General features: G+C 43.4%; 1 protein-coding gene across 4 annotated transcripts in view; it reads right to left on the reverse strand.

The window, feature by feature from the left end:
- The window catches only part of Uxs1 (UDP-glucuronate decarboxylase 1), a 94,696-nt gene that overhangs the window by 18,957 nt on the left and 52,495 nt on the right, over nucleotides 1-23,244 (reverse strand). For all 4 annotated transcript variants that reach the window (XM_078028898.1, XM_005339084.4, XM_040270891.2 and 1 more), the window contains 3 exons: nucleotides 15,508-15,612; nucleotides 10,641-10,700; nucleotides 7,602-7,723 (listed from right to left, as the gene is read on the reverse strand). In XM_078028898.1, coding sequence (XP_077885024.1) covers nucleotides 7,602-7,723; nucleotides 10,641-10,700; nucleotides 15,508-15,612 — 287 coding nt within the window. The remainder of the gene's footprint in view (nucleotides 1-7,601; nucleotides 7,724-10,640; nucleotides 10,701-15,507; nucleotides 15,613-23,244) is intronic.

The following is a 23,244-nucleotide window of genomic DNA, read 5'->3' on the forward strand; positions in this document are numbered from 1 at the left end:
AGAGGGTTGGGATACACAGATCTGTCACAAAGCCAGCTTCCAGAAATCACCATAGTGCTGATCTACAATGCTCTTAGGTGAGATACTCAGATTCTCAAGACCAAGATGTGAATTCTTATTCTCAGGAATAAATCAACACTTTTCTCTAGTGAACTAACTAGAGCATACAGTCACCCGCCTTATCCATTGTTTCACATTCTGTGGTTTCAGTTGCCTAAGTCTTCCAGAAAAATAAAATTGAAAATTCCAGAAATAAACAATTCATGTTTTAAATTGTATGTTATTCTGAGTAGCATGATGAAATTTCTCATGATCTCACTATGTCCTATCCAGAATGTGAATCATCTCCTTGTGCAGAGTATCCGTGTGGTATATTCTATTTCCTCATTAGTCACTTAGCTGCCCCTGTTATCAAATCAACTGTTGAGATATCACATGCTAGGGTTCAAGTAACCTTTATTTTACTTTAATAATATTCTTGAGGGGCTGGGGTTGTGGCTCAGTGGTAGAGTGCTCGCCTAGTGTGCGTGAAGCACTGGGTTTGATCCTCAGCACCACATAAAAACAAAATAAAGGTATTGCGTTCACCTACAACTAAAATTATACACACATACACACACTCTCTCTCTCAAAGCCTGAGAGTAGTATGCTGGCAACTGCAATAAGCAAAAGAAGAGTTGTAAAATGTGTCCTTTAAATAAAAAAATGAAAGTTCTACACTTGAAGAAAAAAAAAATCACATGCTGAGGCTGCTAACATTTATAGTAAGAATGAATCTTAGCTACCTGTGAAATTGTGAAGAAAGAAAAGAGAAATTTATGTTAGCTTTGCTGTTGGACCTCAAACTGCAAAAGTTATAGCCACAGTGCATGGTAAGTGCTTAGTTAAGATGGTAATACATTAAATTATAGGGTGCAGCATAATTCATGATTTCAGGTATCTAATGGGGGGTCTTGGAACATTTCCCCCATGGATAATGGGTGTAATATATGTAAGGAGTAGAAAAAGTAGAGCCAGAGATATTGTTTTCAAAAGAAAAGAACTAAAACTTGCATTTAACTGTTAAGATGAGGAAAGAAGAGGGGGGGGAAAAACATAAGTGGGTGAATATGGCTTTATTCTAGGAAAAAGACTGGAAAATCTAAGTAAATTTATAAACCAGTGTGCCTGTCCAAAGAAAGCTTAATGTGCTCTGCCAAGTTTGTAACAAATCAAATGCTTTTATCCTCTTGTTGTTCCCTTCCCTCAGGAACAACGTTCCAGAACATGGCCTCATTAAGAGCTGAGTTTGTAGACATTGCTTGGTCACATAAACAAGCTTGCCGTTCTGGTTTCTCCATTTGGAACTGTAGATGTGAGGCAACACATGACAGCAAGTTAAACGGGATGAGCTGCAGATTTCCCAGGGGCCCCTGTGGGCCCATGTAGTTGCTGGAGTCCCCTGGCTACAACCTCTGCCTGCAGCAGCCTCATCTATTTCCCAAGTTTTAGGAGTGAACACAGCAATTTCCATGAACTTGGGCTCTCAGGCATACTTACACCTTATCTTATTAGATTTGCTATATTTAAGTCTAAGCTCCTTAAGTAAAATAGATGAACCCAAGGCTGGCTCCAGTTAAGACTTGTTCCCTTTTTGGATTTTGGTGTCTTCTGGATTGTGTGTACTGACCTGTCTCTTTCCAGACAGCATCGGCAGACCTTTGCCTTGACACAGAGGAAACCCCCGTTCAACATGCACAGTCCTCTGGACACCATCCCCCATCCTCATGATGGGATTTCACAAAACTGCCAATTTGTTCTTAGTCACAGCTGTGTGTCACTTTGTGCTCTGTGGCTCTACCCCTGTGGTGAACTGTGAATCATTTACATCTGACTCCAAGCATCAAGAATGACAAGAGCAACTCCTGGGAGTTTGAGTTAGGTCAATATAAAATGAACAGAAACTTAGAAGAAGGTGATGTATAGAAATCCACATGGGGAGAACGATCTGAATGCACATGGCACATGTGAGCACATGGGGGCGTGACAGCAATCCTGCACTCTCACCCTGGCACTCACTAGCTGTACATTCCTGGGGAAGTCATTTCATTTTCTAAGGCTGAAGAGCCTAATCTTTGAAATATATCCACTCTGCCCATGTCACAGAGATTAAAAGAGAAGGCGAAACTGCTTTGAAAACACGTCCTTGCTATTATCTATCTCTCCATCATGGTTTAAAACCCAGTACTAATGTGTCTTGGTATCTGCAGAGGATTGGTTCCAGGATCCCTTAGACACCAAAATCTGAGGATGCGATGGTGCAGTATGAGCTAACAACCTAGGCACAGTCTCTTATATAATTTAACGCATCTCTAGATTACTAACAATAACTAGTACAATGTAAATGCAATATTAGTATCCCTTACCCTATACTGTGTAGGGAATAATGACAAGAAAAAAGTCTGTACAGGTACAATTTCCCCCCCAAATATTTTCAATTTGTGATTGGTTGAATCTCTGGAGAATGAACCCACAGATGAGGAGGGACGGCCATTTGCCCTTGAGCCCCAAGGATAAGGGGTACTACATTAACAACCAGAAGGTTATTAACATCCACTATGCAGTAGGCGAGCACTGCAAGGGCAGGCAAGAGCAAATTCCACCATCCAAAGTCTAGACAGGACAGCAGAATACGGAGGGCAGGCACCTAGTGGCAAGTTGCAGGGCCAGGAAACAAGGCTGATTTCGGGCAGGGAAGCTTAGAGTGTGAGGCTTACTGAGGGACACTGGACTTGATCTGGTTGATTTCTTTTCCCAATAAGCATAATGTACATACCAACTTGTTGATTTTTTTTTTAAAAATAAAGTATCCGAGGTCAAAAATAAAACAAAGACACCCTGAAGGCCACTGAACTAGGTGATTTCTTTTTGCTGTGCCGATCTATGATTTTATGAATGGTGGCCTGTTTTGCAGACCCAGTGCAGCTGGTGGGTGGACCATGATCTCCAAGGCAGACTCACAAGGGGCAATGAGCTCAAATGTACACTAAACCCTGACCACAGCTTACAGGGTAAGGCCTCATATTTGTAAACCACTGGGACGTCAAGCATGCAGAAGGTGCAATTTAATTCCTGACAAGTTTAAATTATTCATGGAGGATGCTATGCCCTTTCACCCCAATTTCCACTTCATTCCATTCCAAAAGAAACTCAAAGAGGCCTCTCTTTCTGTAAGGGATGTACAAAAGATTTTTCTGGGAAATCAAACTTTATTTTGAATACGTTAGAGGATATTTCATTCATTGAAAGAAACTCAGATGTGAATCCTCTAGAAATGGGGAAAGTTTATAAAGAGATCATCCATACCTCTATTCACTTGTTTATATATTTTCAGTCTTTATGTATTAGGTTTAGAGTAAGACACAGCTACATACCATAAAGCATCTTGAAAAAATGATAATTTACACCAAAGAGGGGATATGTCCTTATATATAAAAAATTTAAGTTATTAAAATAATGAAATAAAAATGCGTGAAGGGTACACCATTCCACCTGGCTCTTCATTTCCGATCTTTTTATCATTTCTGATCTTTTTATCCCCACTTGTCTGTAGAGAGCATAAGTCCTCACAACTAAAATATTAAAAGTCTTTCCTAAATCTTTTTATCTCAAAAGGCTGCCCATTTAGAACTGTGAACTGACAACTGTGGCTTCCTCTACTGCAGAGGAAGGAGAGGCCATTCCAAAGCAATGCCTCTGGGCAGGGCCACACACTGTGCACACGGCTCTGGGCCTTCGTGCCCTTGAGCCAGGAGCTGCCTTCCTGCTCAGCAATGCTTTCTGATCAGCAGCAACCGGACAGGACAGCCAGACAGGGGAAGGGGCACCCCCTGCAGGGGGTCTGCCAAGGACTTGAGTCCTACTTACGGTCCAGAGAGCTGGAGACAAGTCTTGGGACCCCCTCCCCTCTGTAAAATGAATTAACCACCCACCTCAAAGAAGGCTGTGGGAAATGAGGGAAGATGAAACAGACTCAGCACTAACAGAGGCCAAGTGCATGGCTGCTATTCTAGCCCTGGTTCCCTGCTCCTTAGCACCACCTTGCAGGTATGAAGGGCATCATTGAATAATGTCACTTCTAGAAAGTGGCACATTCAGATGGGTACAATATCATGGCACCTTGCAGAGCAGTGGGCTCAGTATGTAGGACCCACAGGAGTACATATGCTGAAATGAAGAAAATAAGAAGCAGCAGTCATCGCCCCAGAAAATATGTCACTCTGGAGTCAGGGCCTGAAGGAGGACAGTAACTTGCCCCAGACTAGGACACACCCAGTGGCCAACCCAGTAGGGGCAGCAGGTGCTCCCACCCACCTCAGCCGGATGCTAACATGACATCCCAAGCTAAAGATGGGTCTTTGTGCCTTGAATGTTTTACAGCCTTTTCACTGTTCACATGATAGTTTTTGGTTCATTTACTTTCCATTTTTAAATTTGTTTCTAGATGGGATTATGAGTACTATTATGGTATTATGAGGAAGAAAACTTCCTTCTGGTTTATCCTTGATTTCTTATGTTTCTACACCTTGCAAAGCCTCCTGCCACCGCAGGAACAGAAACGTGTCTCACTGTTCTTCCTACTTGGCACTGATTCAGAAAGAGGGAGCAAAACATTCGTAACCCAAAAATGAAGACAGGAGATGACAGAATAGGCCAATAATCCCAATTACTCAGGAGGCTGAGGCAGGAGAATCTCAAATGCAAGGCTGGCCTCAGTAAGTCAGTGAAACCCTGTTTCAAAATATAAAACCAGGGCTGGAGATGTAGCTCAGCAATAGAGCACTCCTGGGTTCAATCCTCAATACCAGCTCCTCTAACCGGGGGGAAAAATGGGGGCAGGGGACTGGGAGTTTACCATAGGCCCTTTTCACAGGCTTGTCAGAATTCAGGTGACATCACAGTGACTTCTACTCTTGGCCATGTTGTCCCTTCTCAAAGCTACAACCTCTACCTTTCTGCTTTGCAGCTACCACAACTGGTCAGGATTCTGGCCCACCCAGGGCAAGGCACATGGTCATTCTGTGGCTTAATGGCCCCCCAGGGAACAGGTGAGGGGTTCTAGGGACAGGCAGCTGCATTACACCCGCTCACAAGAAACTGTCACCAGGGGCAGGCTTTCCTCAGTATTATCTCTAGAATGACACAGACGGCAGCACTCCCCCGGGCAGATGTGCACCTTGGCCAGACATGCTAAGCACAGGGAGGAGCACTGACAAACTACAGGCTACTTGTCAGCCACGAGGACAACTCCCACCATCTCCTTCTCAGAAGGTGCCAGGAGGTAACGGAGGCTTTGCTCCCTCGTAGGAATTGCACTAGGAGGCTGGCTGGGGGCATGGCTCTTGCATACATCCCACGATTGTCTGTGGCACCTCCTGCGGGTGAGTATGTGCCTGGTAAATGCACAGAGGAGCCACTGTGCCAAACGAGCAAGAGAGGTTCTTTACAAGGACATCCCTGGCCGTGTGGGACACCTGACAGAGTACGTCAGGGATGCTCAGCCACAGAGGTGAGGGACCAGCTATCCACATGGGGAGCTTTAACAGGTACATCCCTCTACAGTTTTCAGGGCAATGCCATTCGTGCCACTAAACTGAGATGGTGCAAGCATAAACTGAAATGCTGACAGCTCAGATCTATCTAGAAGCCACCTTCCTGCATACATGACATACATGGATCCATGCTTCAGTGGTGTGTAACATGCAGAATCAGCTAGCGTCCAGGTGCCAAGAACAGGGCTTCAGCATATAGACCGTGCTCAACAAATGCTGGCTCCATTGTTATTAAATTCTATCATTATCATGTGTACACACTCACTGAATGTTTAAGGTCATTTTATTAATTATTTAATAAAAACTAAAAGTTTAACATTTCCCATCTACCTACCAGTTTTACTTACATAAAATTCACTAAGTAAAAAATACAACCAAACACTGGGCACAATGGCACACACCTATAAGACTTGGGAGGCTGAGGCAGGAGAATCACAAATGAGAGGCCAACCTGGGCAACTTTGAGAGATTTTGTTTCAAAACAATAAATAAAAAGGCCTAGGGATATAGCCAGTGGTAGAGTAACCTGGGTTCAATTCCTCATACCCCTTCTCCACCACAGCTGTAAGGCTGAAAGCAAAAGAAAAAAAGCCGAGAACATATTATTCCTGAAACATATTACTAGATTAAATGCATTTATGTGCCTTCATACCCTAGCCAGTTTTTATAGGGACACAGGTTGTTCTACATATTTAAAACACCTTAAATTTTGGGGTCTAGATGTTCTGGGCTCAGAAATGACAAAGGCACATTCTTTTAAAACTGGTAACATTTCTTAGAATAAATGGACAATACAAGGAAGGCAATGGCCCAAAGTGGGCTAGAAAGCATTATGTCTACTGCTGGTAGAGAAATAAAGCAGACAGGTCTAAATACTGAAACCAGCACAGGTTCTTTTAATGAACTTTTAATGGTATTTTATTGAAGTATGAGGAGCAAGAGAGACCCTGACAAGCCCTTCGTGCCACAAAAAGAGGCAGCGTGTTTCTTCTTGGCTTCAGCTACGCCATCTGTGCAACACCATGTAATGAAAGGCCATGACAGTCCCCATGTGGCATATGTCCACACTGCCCAGCCCCAGAGGGCCTCAGATAGGCAATAAGGAAGATTCCCTGAACACCGAGCACCCATATGCCACTCTCCTCTCTCTCAATGCCCGGGGCTTGCCTGCAGGCTGGACCCTGGGCCTGAGAATGCTGTTCCCACTGACACTGCATCTTTTAACAACCTGTCCTGGAACAACATTCCATGCCTGCAGGTATTTCCCTGTATGTTCCACTTAATAAAGGACATTATGCCAAGGATCTGAGAGAGCTGATCCATGAATATGGTCATACTCCCTTTGAAGATGCATGGAAGAGCCTGGGCTGTCGCCCGAGCCTGTGGGGACCCCTTTGCACAGCAGGTACAATGAACCCCAGGTCAGAGGTTAAGAACTGAGTGAACAATGGGCCATGTCTCCAAGTACACAGCAGCAGAGCCTCTCAGTCTGTGGGCAACTTCTGCTACGTCATGTGGACATTACGAGATATCCATGGCAGAAGCACTGAGAGCAACAATGAACAACGGGAAAGCAGGAAATGATAGCAAATATGAAGAACAATTCTTAGAGAAGTACAGGTTAAAGCAATAGTGAATCAATTTTTTTACTACTAAGAAAACCAAAAGAAAAACTAAAAAAGGAAAAAAGAAAGGCAATCCATCCATTTGGAGGCTTCAGGAAAAAAGAGGCACTCATGAGCTACTGGTAGGCAACTGGCAATAGAGAAGCATACTGTTCCAATGTATTCCAAACCCCAAGAATCCATCTCTGGGAAATTATTTTTAAAATAAGGAAACATGAAAAAATCTGTGCACAACACTGCTCATTAGTAATAGCGGGCCACTGGACTTCCCTCCACTTGCCCCAGGCATAATCAACGGCAGCATTCAATGCTTTCATGACACTTTACCTCTGCTATGCTGATGCTCTGTGTGCCTAGAACGTAAGCCCGGAACCTGGTTAAGTACCTGCTTCATGTAGGCGTAGCACATGGTCTCTGCGACACGTTTGCCTTCGTCGTAGCAGGCCCGAGGTCCTATTGGATTCACGTGGCCCCAGTAATCCTCACTTTGAGGGTGGACTTCAGGATCTATAGGTCAGGGGAAATGAGACTGTTTTCATCTTTCCTTCTCAACCAGTTCATCTGCACTAGGAATAGAGCATCTGTGAGGTACAAACATCTTCAAATGGAGAGAAACATCAAAGAGGGGAGGAAACAGTGTTCTATATACCATTCTCCTAAGTTGGAATTGGCATTCTTACTACTGATATAGTTCTGATAGCATTTAATTTTTTTTTGATATCAGGAATTTAACCCAGGGGTTCTTAACCACTGAGCTACATCCCCTACTCCCTTCTTTTTCGAGATGGGATCTCACTAAGTTGCTCAGGGCCTTGCTAAGTTGCTGAGGTTGGCTTTGACCTTGCGCTCCTCCTGCCCCAGTCTCTCAAGACACTGGGATTATAGGCATGTACCACTGTGCCTGGCTAATGATAGCATTTTATTTATTTAATTATTTCTTCTAAAAAATATTTTATTTTTTAGTTGTAGCTGGACACAACACCTTTATTTATTTATTTCTTTTTATGTGGTGCTGAGGATTGAACCCAGGGCCTCGCACATGCTAGGCGAGCGCTCTAACTACTGAGCCACAGCCCCAGACCTATTGATAGCATTTTAGAAGAAGAAAATAAAATATCAAAGTCTCTCAAATCTCCTTTCTCTTCCATAAATTGTCCTTAACTTTTAAGTTGTTACACAAGCTATCATGTGTATGTGTGTTAATGACAATATACTAATATATAATAGAAAGAAAATCAATAGAGTGGAGTATCAGGAAGGGTGGGGAAGGAAGGAGGGGAAGGAAAGGAAAGAAAAGGTACTGGGGAAGGAGATTGATCAAATTATGTGCATGTATAAATATGGCATAACGAATCCCACTATCATATATAATTATAATGTACCAATAAAGAGCAAACAAACAGCATCTCTGGAACATACAACTTTCACATTTGCTGTCACCAGAATAAATCTAAGACCCGTGATGAGACAAGCTGGATGCCCTCTGTTGGGTAAACACAGGGATACAGTGTCTATCAGCAAATGGAATTCCCAATTCCTGTTTCTCTAGTGTATAAATCAATCACACCTTAAGATCTACCAGAGAAATAGATAATATAAAGAAACCAAGTAACAAATTCCTTTTTAAGTACAAGTACATTTCTGGAATGTGAATTATGACCTAGTTTATCCAGTACATCAAGAACTTTATACTCTCTGAGTACAATCAGGGTAGAAAACCTATAAATCTTTGTTAAGAAATCTAGACAAAAAGATACGGGGACTCTGTGTTACTAATTTACATCTTGTTAATCTTGCTCCTGAAGTTTGACTTCAGGCTCTTCAGGATGGCCTTGAGTGCTAGGAAGGGTCCATGCACACATCTGGCAAAAACCTCTGATTCCTTACCACCCCTGCAGCCCCCACGAAGCCGCTGCGCAGCACAGAGTAAGGTCTCTCTGTCTGGGGCTGTGGCTTACTGTTCCCTTAAGAAAAGGTGGGGCTTTCACTGCACATTGGTAGAAAAGATTGATGCAAAGACTCCCAGAGAGGAAAAACAAAGACTTACATTCACAGACGACTGATACTAGAACCTTTTCCAGGGATTTTTGACAAGGGCTGGGCAAGCCAGACAACAAATTAGATGGTCATAAATTTCTGACAAAGGAGAAGAAAGAGAGGGTGGGCATACCCATTCAACCATGCACTGGCACGGTCTGGGCTGAAATGCCCAAGGCACCAAGATTCTGAAAAAGTCCCTCCACAACTTCACTTTGGAGAAAAACTGGGACAAACCACTTTGTTATTAGAAAAGTAAAGGCCTAGTCAGAAATGATTTCTAATTGCTTCCCACTTTATTGATATTTTGCAAGGTTAATGGACTAAGCAAATGCTCCACAAAACTTAAGTGGTTCATTTATCAAATGTCAGAGTAGAGCAACTGGCAAACTAATTGCAAGGATTACGTCCTAAAGTTAATTTAAGAACTAAAGGACACCAGCTCTTATCAAAAATGCAGATAATAAATGGGGCGGGTGAAGATAAAGGAAAAACACGTCACTCCACTTTTTGGACAGAAACATAGATGAGGCAGGACTTCAAAGATGATGATGTGCTACATTTTCATGGGGTTACAAAGATTATAACTGCATTAATTAGAATTTCTGTGCATTTTTTTCCCATTTGCTTCCCTTAGATTAAAAAAATTATCTTCCAATTTACCCTTTGGCTTCCTCATTTCTCTCATCCAGAACAATAATACAAAATGAGGGGGGAGCCAGGGTCTGGCTCCCACTGCATTGACTAAACAGTTCTCCCAAACCTTGCACCCAGGTAGTTTTGGGCTGAATAGAAGCCAAGGTGGATTGAAAACAAAATCCTCCTCCTACCACCAACATGAACTCCCAGGCATTGGTGGGCCTGGGAGGGATGATGAAGGCGATAGCTGTTAAATCAGGCTCTGGAGTTTTCTGGCACTATCCACTTACGGTTCTTCCAGAGACTGTTCTATAACAGGTAAGGCAGGCCAACCTGTGGGCTGCTGGTGGATCAGATGTGAAGCACACATTGCTCACAGTGAAGAATAACATGTGCCAGCTGAACAGGCCAAACAATCCCCATGGAATGCAATTTTGTTATACTTTAAGAACAGAATGGAAAAAACACTGGTGTGCAGCCAAAAACAGTGGAGTCTTATTGGCCAGGTGACACGATCCAGTCCTCCAAGAATATACAATAAGAGAGTTAATCTCACTCAGAGGACAAGCCTGGTGACCCCAGAGGCTGGGATGGAAAGCCCCGGGGCCATCACACACAGGAAAAGCTTGAGCAGGCCAGGCCTTCTCAGAACGACATCCTGGGCTTGATTCCTTCTTCACCCAGGACAGGAGGCAAACAGCACAAAGGTTTAGTGGAAGCAACTGTGGCGAGGGCTCCACCCACTCACCTCCATACACCTCCGAGGTGGAGGCCAGGAGCAGACGGGCGCCCACGCGTTTTGCCAATCCTGCAAAAAGAGAGTCATGATCAGAGAAACTGTCTGCTTTCATGGATAGGCACACTTTATGTGGCTAATTTAAGCATATTTTAATATAAAAGATATCTGATGATCCAACAAATTATCCACTCTGATGACATATGCCTTGGACCAAACAAAAGCAGTAAGAAAAATCAGATAGATTCTTAGAAAAACAGTATTAGTTGGATTCTTAGAGTTGTAAGGAAGACCAGATGCAGACTCTGTTGGTTTGCTAAGGTGTGATTTCAGGAATTATTTTGCTTAAAATATTGCCCCATATTTTCTGACCTCACCCTGGTAGGTAGAAGGCCAGGCTCTTTTCACCTAGTCTCCAAAACGGCCTCTGTGGCCCAGGAAGTACTGCCAGGAGGGAGCCAGCAGGCAAGGTGTGCAGGCAGGACCCAGGGGCAGTGTGGGGAGGCTGAAGGCTAAAGTGAGAGGGAGCCAGGGGTCTGAGTATCTGAGGATCTAGAGGAAAGCAGAGAGCCAGGAATATATAAGAATAAGAGAATATAGTTGCTAAAAAGGTGAGAATTTGGAGATGGATTCTGCCAACTCCACAATGTGCAGGAGGAAGGAAAAACGTTAAAAGTGAGGTTTGCATCAGATTGTATCCATAGGCTAACAACTCCATGGGCCCACGGAACCTGTAAGGTGGATCACCACAGAGTATTATGGCAGAGACAGAAGTAGCAGCTTCAATAAGGATCCTGAGGTCTTTTTATTTTTAAAGTTAACTTTTTGAGATATTTGTACAATTCGGCTGTATGAAATAACACAGAAAGAGCCCACATACTTCTTCAATGTAAAAACTTGCAACACGGAAGTATCAGATTCCACAATGTCATAGTGACATTGATGCAATGACCATCCTCACTGCTAGAGTCCTCCACTGATGTAACTGACTCAGAACATTCCATCTCTACAAGGGCCCCCACATTACCTTACCTCCTCTCTCCTTCCCACGCCTGTAACCCAAAATCCATTCTCTATTCCTGTAACTTTGTCATGTCAAATACGACACATAAATGGAATCATACAATATTACCTTTTAGAACTAAATTTCTTCACTGATCACATTTCCCTGGAAGTCTACCAAGTTATTGTATGTGTCAACAGTTCCTACCTATTTTGTCCTGAGGACTCTGCTAGAAAAAAAAAATGGGTATATAATCTAATCATTTATCCATTACCGAACATTTTAGTTGTATTCAGTTTTTCACGACATGACTAAAGCTGCTATGAACATTTACTACAGGTTTTTCATGTGGCATAAGTTTTTATTTCTCAGAGATAAATGCCCAAGATGACAATTACTGGGTATTATGGCAGCTACATACTAACTTACTTATCATATTTATTTTTTTAAACCAGGGGTGCTCTACCACTGAGCTACAGGGTCTCGTAATAAAAAATGGAGTGATTCTCTTGCCTTTGCTTCCAGAGTAGATGAACTTACACATGTGTGCCACTATGCCTTCCTGCTCTATTCAGTTTATATATATAATTTGTCAATGGACCTTTATTTTATTTATTGATACTGAGAATCAAACCCTGTGCCTCACACATTCTAGGCAAGTGCTCTGCCACTGAGCCACAATCTCAGCCCATCTATTCATTTTTTTTTTTTTTAAAAAACCCATCAAACTGTTCTCTAGAGTAACTGTACTATTTCATATTTCCACTACGGGGGAATAAACTAGCTTTTAGTTTTCTCTAAACTTTGGTAAAATATATACTTCACATATGCAATGTGTTGATGTAAGAGAAACTGAGCTTAAAGATTCTGAAACAGAGGCAACCGTCCAGGGTGAGGTCAGAGGAGCTAAGGTGTTTATGCTGAGACTGGACAAAGATCAAAGAGGTTCCATCAGATGGAGCCAACACAGGACCTGAGAGGGGGTGAAGCAGTGGAGGGAGGGGAGGGCCCTCCCCTGTAGTGTAGGTAAAGTACATGCATCTTGTCTCAGGTGCAAAATGTCTCGGTTCAGACTGCAAAGTTCCATGTGGAGTTCTCCCCAGTCTAGTGATGGTCTCCTTTGACTTTTGTCCATGTCTTCCTGGAAGATCCCCCATCCTTCCTGCAATACTTCCACACCCACCCTTACTCCTGACTCAAGCCCTAGCTCAGGAGTCCTTTTGCCTTGAACTCTAACAGCATCTTGTTGGGCCTTTCTCCTGGAACATTCCCCTTCCTCATCTGCATCACAATGCCTGTGCCTGCAGAGCATCCTCTCATGGGATGCCGAGGTCCTTGGCAGAAGAGCCTGGGTAAGTGTATCCAAATCCCCTCACAAGGTACAGTGCCCTGGGTATAGTAGCTGAATTCCCTAAATGGAAGATCAGATATCATATGCACAGGGGTTTTTTCCTCCACGGTGTCTGGTTATGGTATGATAGAGGGGCTGGGGGGCCAAAAGAGTGACTGGGAGATCGTGGTGGCAAGACCTGGGTACAGCACACCATGTTTCTAAGTAGGAAGATAGACATCCTTTCCTGCCTGGTGATCATGGCAGGGGACAATAACAGAGGGCAAATGTTCTTTCTAGGTTAGAAGAATAGATCATCTTACTTCACTCAGAACTTGACCCCTATGAAGGTTAATTTCATGTATCAACTAGATAGGTCAAAGGATATACCCCAACAAATATCTAGTTGAAGATTTTTTGGGGGGTGTGTCTGAGAAGGTATTTCTGGAAGAAATTAGCATTTAACCTATAGATTAAGTAAATGAGATGGGCATCATCTAATCCCTTTAGGGTCTAATGGAATAAAAAAGCAGAACACTGATCTGTCCTGAGCTCTCCATTCTCAGGCCTCTGAACCACCCTGTTCACTTCCCTGGGTCTCCGGCCTGCAGAGGGAAGGTGGGAGTTCTCAGCTTCTACAATCACAGGAGCCAATCCCTCATAAGTCCTGGTCTTCTACAATCACAGGAGCCAATCCCTCATAAGTCCTGGTCTTCTACAATCACAGGAGCCAATCCCTCATAAGTCCTGGTCTTCTACAATCACAGGAGCCAATCCCTCATAAGTCCTGGTCTTCTACAATCACAGGAGCCAATCCATCATAAGTCCTGGTCTTCTACAATCACAGGAGCCAATCCATCATAAGTCCTGGTCTTCTACAATCACAGGAGCCAATCCATCATAAGTCCTGGTCTTCTACAATCACAGGAGCCAATCCATCATAAGTCCTGGTCTTCCTTTTTTATTTTTATTTTTTAAATTGCCGTGCTAGGGATTTACCCAGGGCCCTGTGCATGTTGGGCAAGTGCTTATCACTGACCTGTGTCCTCAGACCCGAATAACACCCTTTCTACATATCTAATTATATTCCTACTCTGTTCTTCTTGAGTACCCTAACACAATCCTCCAAAATGTTCAGCCTTAGAGACTTAAAATCCAGTATCTGGCTGCCCTTGTAGACCTTTGTTTCCATGCTCCACTCAAATTAATATTTAGGACTGTCTTTCCTAAATCCATTTTTAGAACCTGCTTTAAATGTTCTTATAATTATATGCATTTTTCACTTGACATTTTAAAAAGTGGTTCCTTTCTTCCACTTTGCAAATAATCAAAACACCTACTTAAAAAAAAGTACCAAACTTAAGTATGCCTCTAATTTTAAATGTTAACAAGTACACATTACCCACAGCCATAATCTAAGGCACGCTGTTTGTGAATACACGTGACCATTTTTAATGTCACCAACCCTTTCATCTTCACTTCTAATGTGAATCCTAAGGTTAGCCTAGAGCAGGAGTTCAGTTTCCACAGCACCCACCTAGGGCAGCCTCTTGCCCCAATCTACCAGGAGTGCTGCTGAACCACCTCTTTGGGCAAGGCCACTCCACAAAATCTCGGGACCAGAGCCTTCCAGGACAAGATGTGCCATTAATCCTAGGCACTGGCCAACTGAAAGAGGAACACTGGTCACCTGTGGTCACTCCCAGGGGATTTAGCCTGAGGCATCAAATACCAGTGATTACAGCACAAAAAAGTTATGCTGAAATTTGTCCCCCATGACAAATTCTGATGACATACAGACTACATATTGTGAAACTGTCAAGTAACAGGGGCAAGGTGATGAAGAAGGTACATAAATACCAAGGTCAAACTAATTAACTTCCAATGATGAGGATCCCCATAGCCTGCTTTGTTTTTCATGGTTTTAGCTACCTGTGGTCAACCTCGATCTGAAAATATTAAATAGGAAATTTCAGAAATAAGCAATTCATTAGTTTTCAACTATGCACTGCTCTAAATAAAGAACAAACTCTTGTGCTGTGCCACTCTATTCTGCTCAGTATGTGAAACATCCTGTTTTCTGGTGTATCCACACTGTATTTGCCACCCACCTGTCAGCATTTCGGTGGCCATCTCAATGACCAACTGTTCTGATAAGGCAGTGTTTATGTTTAAGAAACTCTTACCTTATTTAATAATATTCCCAGGGCCTAAGAGTAGAGATGAATGAAATTTAGATATGCCAAAGAGAAGCAATAAAGCATTTCCTTTAAGAGAAAGGTGATAGTCCTTGAGTAAGAAAAAACTAATCATAAGCTAAAATTGCAAAAAAGGAAAAAAAAAAATCTTTGAGCTATTTTTGTAGTTGTATCTCTAACTGCAAAATTACAGCCATAAGTGTTCTGTTAAGAGAAAAGGTGTTTCAGGAATCCTCTGGTGGTCTTGGAATGTACCCACTGCAGACAAGGAAGGACAACTGTATCTATGCTTGGAATTGCCTAAAATATTCCCAGCAAAGGCAGCAAAATGAGAAAATGACCACTTACCCAACATGTTCAATGTCCCAATTGTATTGGTCTTCAGTGTCTTGATAGGGTTATACATATAATTTGGAGGGGAAGCTGGGGACGCCAGATGGTATATTTGGTCAACTGAAGGAGAAAAAGGGAAGCATGTTATTTCCAAGTAAAACACTTTAGAAAGTTTCAAACTTCTGTTGATTACACTGTGAAATAAAGGTGTTAGTGTATCTTTCACTGAAATTCTAGTTGTTAGCACATTACTCTTTGTAGAAACTAATTTACATTTGTAATTAGAATAACTTTGAACAAAAATAGAAAGTCTAGTTATCTGGAAAAAATCTCTGTGAAAGGCCAGTAAGTGGAGTCTGTCCTCCTCTGACTGAAGTCTGATGACGGAGTTGAAAATTTTCTGAGATTTGTGTCCCAGATACAGTAATGATATCAGAAGGAAGACTGATTTTTAGACACAGAATTAAGCATGTATATCTAAAATGAACGTTTTTAGCTTGTAGAGCAAATTTAATACAAAACTAGGGAAGAAAATTGCATCCTATACATGTAAAGCTAGACCCTGAGATGACAGGTGAAGAGGGTGGTTCTTAAGCTCTGTAAGGAAACATCCATCGCTCACAGAGAAGTTGAGGATGGGATCAGAAAGCCCAACTGCAGCAACCAATCATCCTTTGCACATGGGTTCATCCTGGAGGAGAGGCTTGCAGGGAATACCTCTACCCTGACACACCAGCTCCTCCCCATGGTTTCCGGCCCACCTCCTGACCAGGGGACCACTGTTCACTCCCATACCTGACCCTGGCTGAGTGCTGTAGATTGATGGTGTGCTGGAGGCTTGGCTCCCAGTATGGCAGTGTCGAGAAGGGGTGGATCCCTTAAGAGGTGGGGCCTCATAGAGGGTTCCACAGATTGTTCGCAGAAGAGATTAATGTGAACTAATGCTATCTCTCGAGTTCTAGCTCTTGTGGGCTATATTAATACTCAAGAGAGAGAACTGTTATAAAAGAGTGGGCCTGGCCACTCCCTACTCTCTTGCTTCCTGTCTGGCATGTGATTTCTTCTTCCTCTTCTCTCTCTCATCCTTGTATGTGCTACTGTTAATGCCATACTTTTGGACCTTCAGAACTGTTAGCTAAATAAACCTCTTTTTAGTATGCATTATCCTGCCTAAGGTATTGTTACAGTAACACAAAACATACTCGCAGAGCTACCAATGGGGCCATGCTTTGATAACACTCTGATATAGGAATCGCAAGTGGGTACACTCTGGAACTTTTTTGTGTGTTTGTATTGTGTGTGTGTGTGTGTGTATTTACACACACACGTATTTAAAGCAAAGTTCAAAAAATATCAACCTAATTTAAAAACAGAACTAACGCTTGATAAAACAATAATCTTTTTTTCAAGAGAACTAAGAAAACACAAAACATTTAAAAATGGTTGAGTGCCTGCCAATATGCAAATTCATTGAAAGGATGTGTCCAAATGACAAGAATATCTTATCATTCTCACTCCCACAAATCATTCTAACCTGATAAGTTGCTAAAAATAAAAAGCAAGCAAAAAAAAAAAATCTATTACATGAACTGGAAATAAACAAGTATTTTAGAATCGAGTCTCATAAAACTCCTTAACCCTGGGGCTCTTGTCTTCCAGCTTACAGAGAGGACCAGCATGTCCTGTGTGGTGCAGTTTGGATCTGGAATGTCCTCGGCTTAGCATTAGTGGAAGGAAATGCAACCGTAAGAGGTGGGAACTTGTGGGAGGTTTTAAGGTCACTGCAGGTGTGCCCTTGAACCTCCCCTCCGGCTTTTCGCTTTCCCTGTATGGGGTGAGAAGTTCTGTTCCACCAGGTACGCTTACCATGTGCTGCCTCACCACAAACCCCAAAGCCATAAGGCAAACTGAATATGGACAGAAATCTTTAAACCTTTCTTCTTTATAAGTTGATTATCTCAGGTATTTGTCACAGTAACAGAAAGGTGACTAACATACTGCATAGTTCCTGTGTATGTGCTTAAAGATTCTGGGGCTATAGGTGTAAGTGGCAGATGGTTAACCCAAGATATGGGCACTGAGACTTTCCCTAAAACATGTCCTCAATACTCACTGTCACTCTAGGGCAAGACCAGGTCATTAAAAACTGAATGTGTCAAACAGACGTCCAGAGCCAGAGCTGAGAGTGACCCCAGAGCACGTGGAGGTGGGCCAAGAACTGGATCTTGCTACACACCTCACAAGCCACTGGCCTTTCTGCTCTCACACAGAGAGTGTACGCCAGTGTGTGTGGGTTGTGATCTTACAGAGCAAGTCGTTCAGCACCGTCTTTACTCCTGTGGGACAACATCTGTAGGGAAAGACAGAAAACTGCACTAAAAATGAGGGGGAAAGAAAGCCTTGACAGGGCTGGGGTATGACAGTTCCGCAGCAAAGCACTCGACGACCACGTGCAAGGCTCTGGGTTTGATCCCAACACCACCACACAACACGCACTCACAAAATTAAACAAATACATTGCATCTTAAAAACAAAATGCCGTAAGAGCCCAGGATACTTCCTTGACATCAAACAGAACCATCAACCTGTACTTTCTCTCCCTCACGGCTCCAGGCAGGCTTCTTCTTCAAGGCTATCTCCGACATCAGTTTCTGGGAAGCCTCCGCAGCCCCATTAGAAAGGCCCCTCTTGCTGCCGGGGGCTATAAGGCTGGCTCACGACGGCTTCAGGCTACTTCAAGGGACGACACTTGTCTTGCGCAGTCTCAGTGAGCACCAAAATGCCTCTGGTCTCAGGGAAGGCAGGCTCCCTGGTGGCCTGCTGGTACGTGCAGACACAGATTCTGAGCCCACTGCAGGCCGACGAACATAAACGGTATCTGTCTGTAGATGGACCTGGAAACCCTCAGTGCAGGACAAAGAGCCCTTTGGGCCCAGGTACCATGGGAACAGTGCTCTGAGTTAGCTGAGTGAAGCCATAATTTGGAATTTTTTCATTCAAAAAGGGTATTCCATCCGTTCTCCCCCCACCCCATCACTTGACAGTTCCGCCAATCTCCTGTTCCTGAAAAGTTAAGGATGCCCCTAAAACTGTGTCATGATCTTATTTAAGTACAACACTGGTGCAGCCTCCCACGTAGAAACCTAAGAGCCCTGTGGAAAGCCAAGTCCTCTACAGCTCCTCTTCCCTGTGAGGAGGTATTTGGCCTGTAACACTGATGACAGCAACTCCAGTTCCTGTCCTAAAAAGGACACTGCACCAGTCTGCTGATTTAATTAATCTGGTAAGGAATCATGAAGGGCAGAGAAGAGGGAAACTTCAGAGTACAGATAAACACACAGGGATGAGAAGCCACATAATACAACCAGCTCTGGAATGTCAAGGGAAAGAGTCCCCCAAACATGTGAACCATGCAGCTCAAAGCAGATAACAAATGAGTGCGACATTCAAAAGCCTCTTCTGGGGGCTGGGGGCGTGCACCTGTGATTTCAATAGCTCGAGAGGTGGAGGCATGAGGATCTCGAGTTCAAAGCCAGCTTCAGCAATTTAGCAAGGCGCTCAGCAGCTCAGTGAGACCCTGTGTCTAATAAAATAGTGCTAGGGATGTGGCTCAGTGGTGGAGTGCCCGAGTTCAATCCCCAGTACCACAAAACAAAAACAAAAACAAAAACACCCCGGCTTCGAGTGGAAAGGCACTGAAGTGGGGAAAGAAAGGGATGTCCCCCTATTTGTTGGACATGTGGTGATTGCCATGTGACCCTGCCATGACCCTTCTCATTACCAGGTCATATGTGCCATGATTTCAGGTAGAAAAAAAAGGAGCCTCAAGAAATAAATAGCTCTAATTAATTATCAATAGCAGTCCCGCCAGAAGGGAAGAGGCAGGTGAGAGGGCAGCCACAGCCTGCTCGGCCCTCCCATGAATCCTGATGATGCAAAACCCCGTCTTTTGCCACAAATGAACTTTCTATATTCTTCAAATGGACTTTTCTAATGGTCATACCGGGGAAGAAAAGAACACAGCAGGAACAGAACAACTCCTGGGAGAACCCAAAACCACTTTTCAGAGAAATCAAGCATTAACTTCTAACAGAGGGAAATCCACATAAAAACAGACTGCACGTACACACGCCTCTGTTGACCACTTCTGCAGAACTTCATGGTACCTGGTGTCCACTTCTCCCACCATGCTCAACAGCACTGTGGAGTGCCAGTAAGGAATTTGTACCTCAAAACTGAAGACTATGGACAATGAAACAGCTAAAAAGGGTTAGCTCTTTCTGTGAATGCCTGTGATTATTCAGCATATAATGAAATCCTATCACAAAGATACACTTGCTACAGGATTTTCTTTCTACACTTCAAGTCAGAGGCCTGGCAGAAAAACAGTCAGGCCTCCATATCCACGGCACTACACCCACAGAGTCCATCAATCATGAGTCAAAAATATCCCCAAAAGTCTGTGTCTGTACTGAACATGTGTGGACTTTTTGTCTCATCACTGTTCACTAAGCAACACAGTATTAATAAGTGTTTACATAACATTTACTTTCTATTAGGTATTCCAGGTCATTTAGAAAGAAATTTAAGCACATAGAAGGATATGCATATATTCTGTGCAAAAACCACACCACTGTATATAAAAGACCTGAGCATCTGTGGATTTTGGTACCCTCAGGGGTCCTGGAACCAGTCCCCATTGGGTATGGAGGGATGACTGGACTGCTCAAGGAGAGGTCATTCTGCAACATGGCATCCCACAGCATGGCCCTAGCCCTTGTCCCCCCATTTATAAGGGAAAAAAGGATTTCAGAGGATGCAGAACTTCTAAAATTTCTTTCAGCATTTATGCTGAAATGAAGAGTGGGATTTTGCCTTGATTCTTGTCAAACAGTATTTACATAGTGAAAAGGCTGCACATGCCAGACATCTGGCTCAGCCCCAGTCCTGGGGTTGCCCATCAGTGCTACTGGCAAGATATGGAGGGTTCGCTTGCCTCAAGATGCCACCACAGTAAGGGAGACTTCCAGTGTCCTGAGCTGCTCTGGAGGAAGCCCCAGTGTTCCAGCACATAACTATGGACTGAATCCCCTTGGCAAACCCTATTTCCCTGCACATACCTTTCCTCAGTGGACACCAGGGTTGATAGCCCAATTTCTGCTATTTTCCCTCTGATTACACCTCTCCTTATGGCCTTTCACAGGAGTTCAGTATCTGGGTAACAGAACTCTGCACCTTGCTTTCCTCACCAGCACAGCGAGTACAACTACTGCCTACTTCATGCAGTACTGAGGGCACTGAATTTACTAAGCAGACTATGATCAGAACGCTGCTTCAAATACAGGATGTGTGCAGCGAGTGTTACCTGAGGTCAGATTCTTTTATTTTCCTGAACTTTCTTACTGCAATTTCCAGGTATCAGTCTCCCCAGGACACGATGGGCATTATTGCTTTTTCAGTTCTCTACAGGAATGCTGGTCAAGGTTCCTGTTCATGCAGTTAGTTGAAAAGCAAATCAGAACAGCTTTTCAGGAAAACACAGGTTCCACATATCTAGTGGAAGCCTGAACAAGGCTCCGACGAGGTATATTTAGATAATGATGAAAGGGACATACAAGTGTATACTGGTGGCTCTCTGAAGAATGGTTTATGATGGCCCCAAGTTGCAAAGAACCTAAAGACTCAATCACAAGAAATAATAAAATTGTTGTATATTTACACAATGGAGGCTTAATAAATAACATCGAGGGGAAAAAATGTATCTTTGTCAAGAGATCCAAAATAGCCACACAACAGAATGCTAAGCAGCTGACTATGAAAAGATCACCAGGGTACAGTATGAGGAGAAAACGAGGTGCAGGGCAGTATGTAACAGGCTGCTGTCTCTGTAAGGGAGATTATGAATACCTATTTGCATTAGCTAGGTCACACATACACACTTAAGATTCTCTCCCATCTCAATCTTTATCAAATGCTAAATGAAAAACCTAATCCTCTTATTTAGGTCAAAGTACTTTTTAATCTCTACTGAGACTTTTTCTTTGGCCCAAGTGTCACACACAAGTATGTCGTTCAGGTATTTTGTGGTTTTCCAGCCGTCTTTCTGCTATTGATTTCTAGTTTAATTTTCCTGTGGCTTGACAGTATACTCTATCTGGCTTCTATTCTTCCAGGTTTGTTGAGGTGTGTTCTGTGACCCAGAGAGTGGTCAGTTTGTAGCGTGTTCCTTGTGAGCTTGAGAAGCCGTGCTCAGCTGCTGCTGAATGAAGCAGGTGGGGAGAGCAGAGGCGATGGTGTGGAGGCTGCTGCAGGACAGGGAGGGAGCCATCAAGCCTGTGGAAGCACCCTGGGCCAAGGCTGGGAACCTTGGAAGGAGGAAGTGAAAAGCGGGCTTCAACTGCGAGGGGGAAACGTCTTGTGCCTCAAGATACATGTCAACTGAGGGGTCTAATACTCTGAGCACAGGACAAAACATTCCTCATTGATCAGGATCCCACTAGTGCAGGAGCATGCCTGTGTGTGTATGATGTGTTGTAGGCTAGATTTATGGGCAGCAGTGATGGAAATGGCCTACAGTGGCTTTGGGTCAAATCTTTCAGTTAAAGCACATACTTACTAACAAAAGTTTTACCATTTCTCAGTAGTACTAAAATTATCTAATCAACTGCTTCATGCTATTATAAATGTTATTGCCAAGAGTAGAACACAAAGAGTAATAATAAGAAAAATAGTTATCCTTTGGGGAGCAGTAGCTGTGGGCCAGGTGCAGTGCTGAGACCCTGGGGCTGTGTTTTACTACTGTCTCAACAAATTTAGAGGCTTAAAAACTACCCAGCTTTGAGGTCAGAGGTCAGCACAGTGTGCCTCAGTCAGTTCTCAGCTTTGCTCTCCTGGGGCTGTCTTCTTTTCTTCAGAGGGTGATTCAGGATAGGCCTCGAGGCTGTGGATGGAGGTCCGCCTGCCGGCCCAGAGTTGCTCTCAGTGCTGTGCCTCTCCCACACAAATCTCAGGGTTTCCATTCTGCTGGGACTCCCCAGGGCCTCTCTTCCACAGAATATATGTGCCTCTTCTCCTTATTCTGTTGCCCTCCCTGATAATCCAACATAGTCTCTATTTTTTTTTTTGAGAGAGAGAATTTTTAATATTTATTTTTTAGTTCTTGGCGGACACAACATCTTTGTTGGTATGTGGTGCTGAGGATCGAACCCGGGCCGCACGCACGCCAGGCGAGTGCACTACCGCCTGAGCCACATCCCCAGCCCATAGTCTCCATTTTGTAACAGGTGGTTCTTAAATGTTGGCCAGAGTCCCTTTACAGCGGTCTCCAGCTGGATCTCTGAGTGATTCCTGGAAGGAGCCTGGCAGAGCCCTGTCACATCAACACCCAGCTGACCCTGAGCACTTCATGAGTGAGTTCGGGGGCAGAAGGTGGAACGTCTGACCCATGTTATCCCAAATTTGGTTCACTCTACAGAAACCAAAGCCCAGTCCAAAAGTCAAACCAAAGCAGATTCAATAATTAAATAAATGTTTAAAACAAGGTAAAAACCAATCAACCAAAAAACCCCACCAAGGCTATTTTTAAAAGATCAAACGTTCACCTAATCTTGAAATGGTTACAACATAACAGAAAAAATAGCAAAGGGGAAATGAACAGATGAGAGTATATTAAAATTACAAAGTTTTGATGAAACAAAAAGGCCAAGAAGCCAGACTGGGGGAAGATGATAAATATAGCCAAATGGTTAACAT

The sequence above is a fragment of the Ictidomys tridecemlineatus genome, chromosome 12 (genome assembly GCF_052094955.1).
Source record: "Ictidomys tridecemlineatus isolate mIctTri1 chromosome 12, mIctTri1.hap1, whole genome shotgun sequence".
Lineage (NCBI taxonomy): Eukaryota > Metazoa > Chordata > Mammalia > Rodentia > Sciuridae > Ictidomys > Ictidomys tridecemlineatus.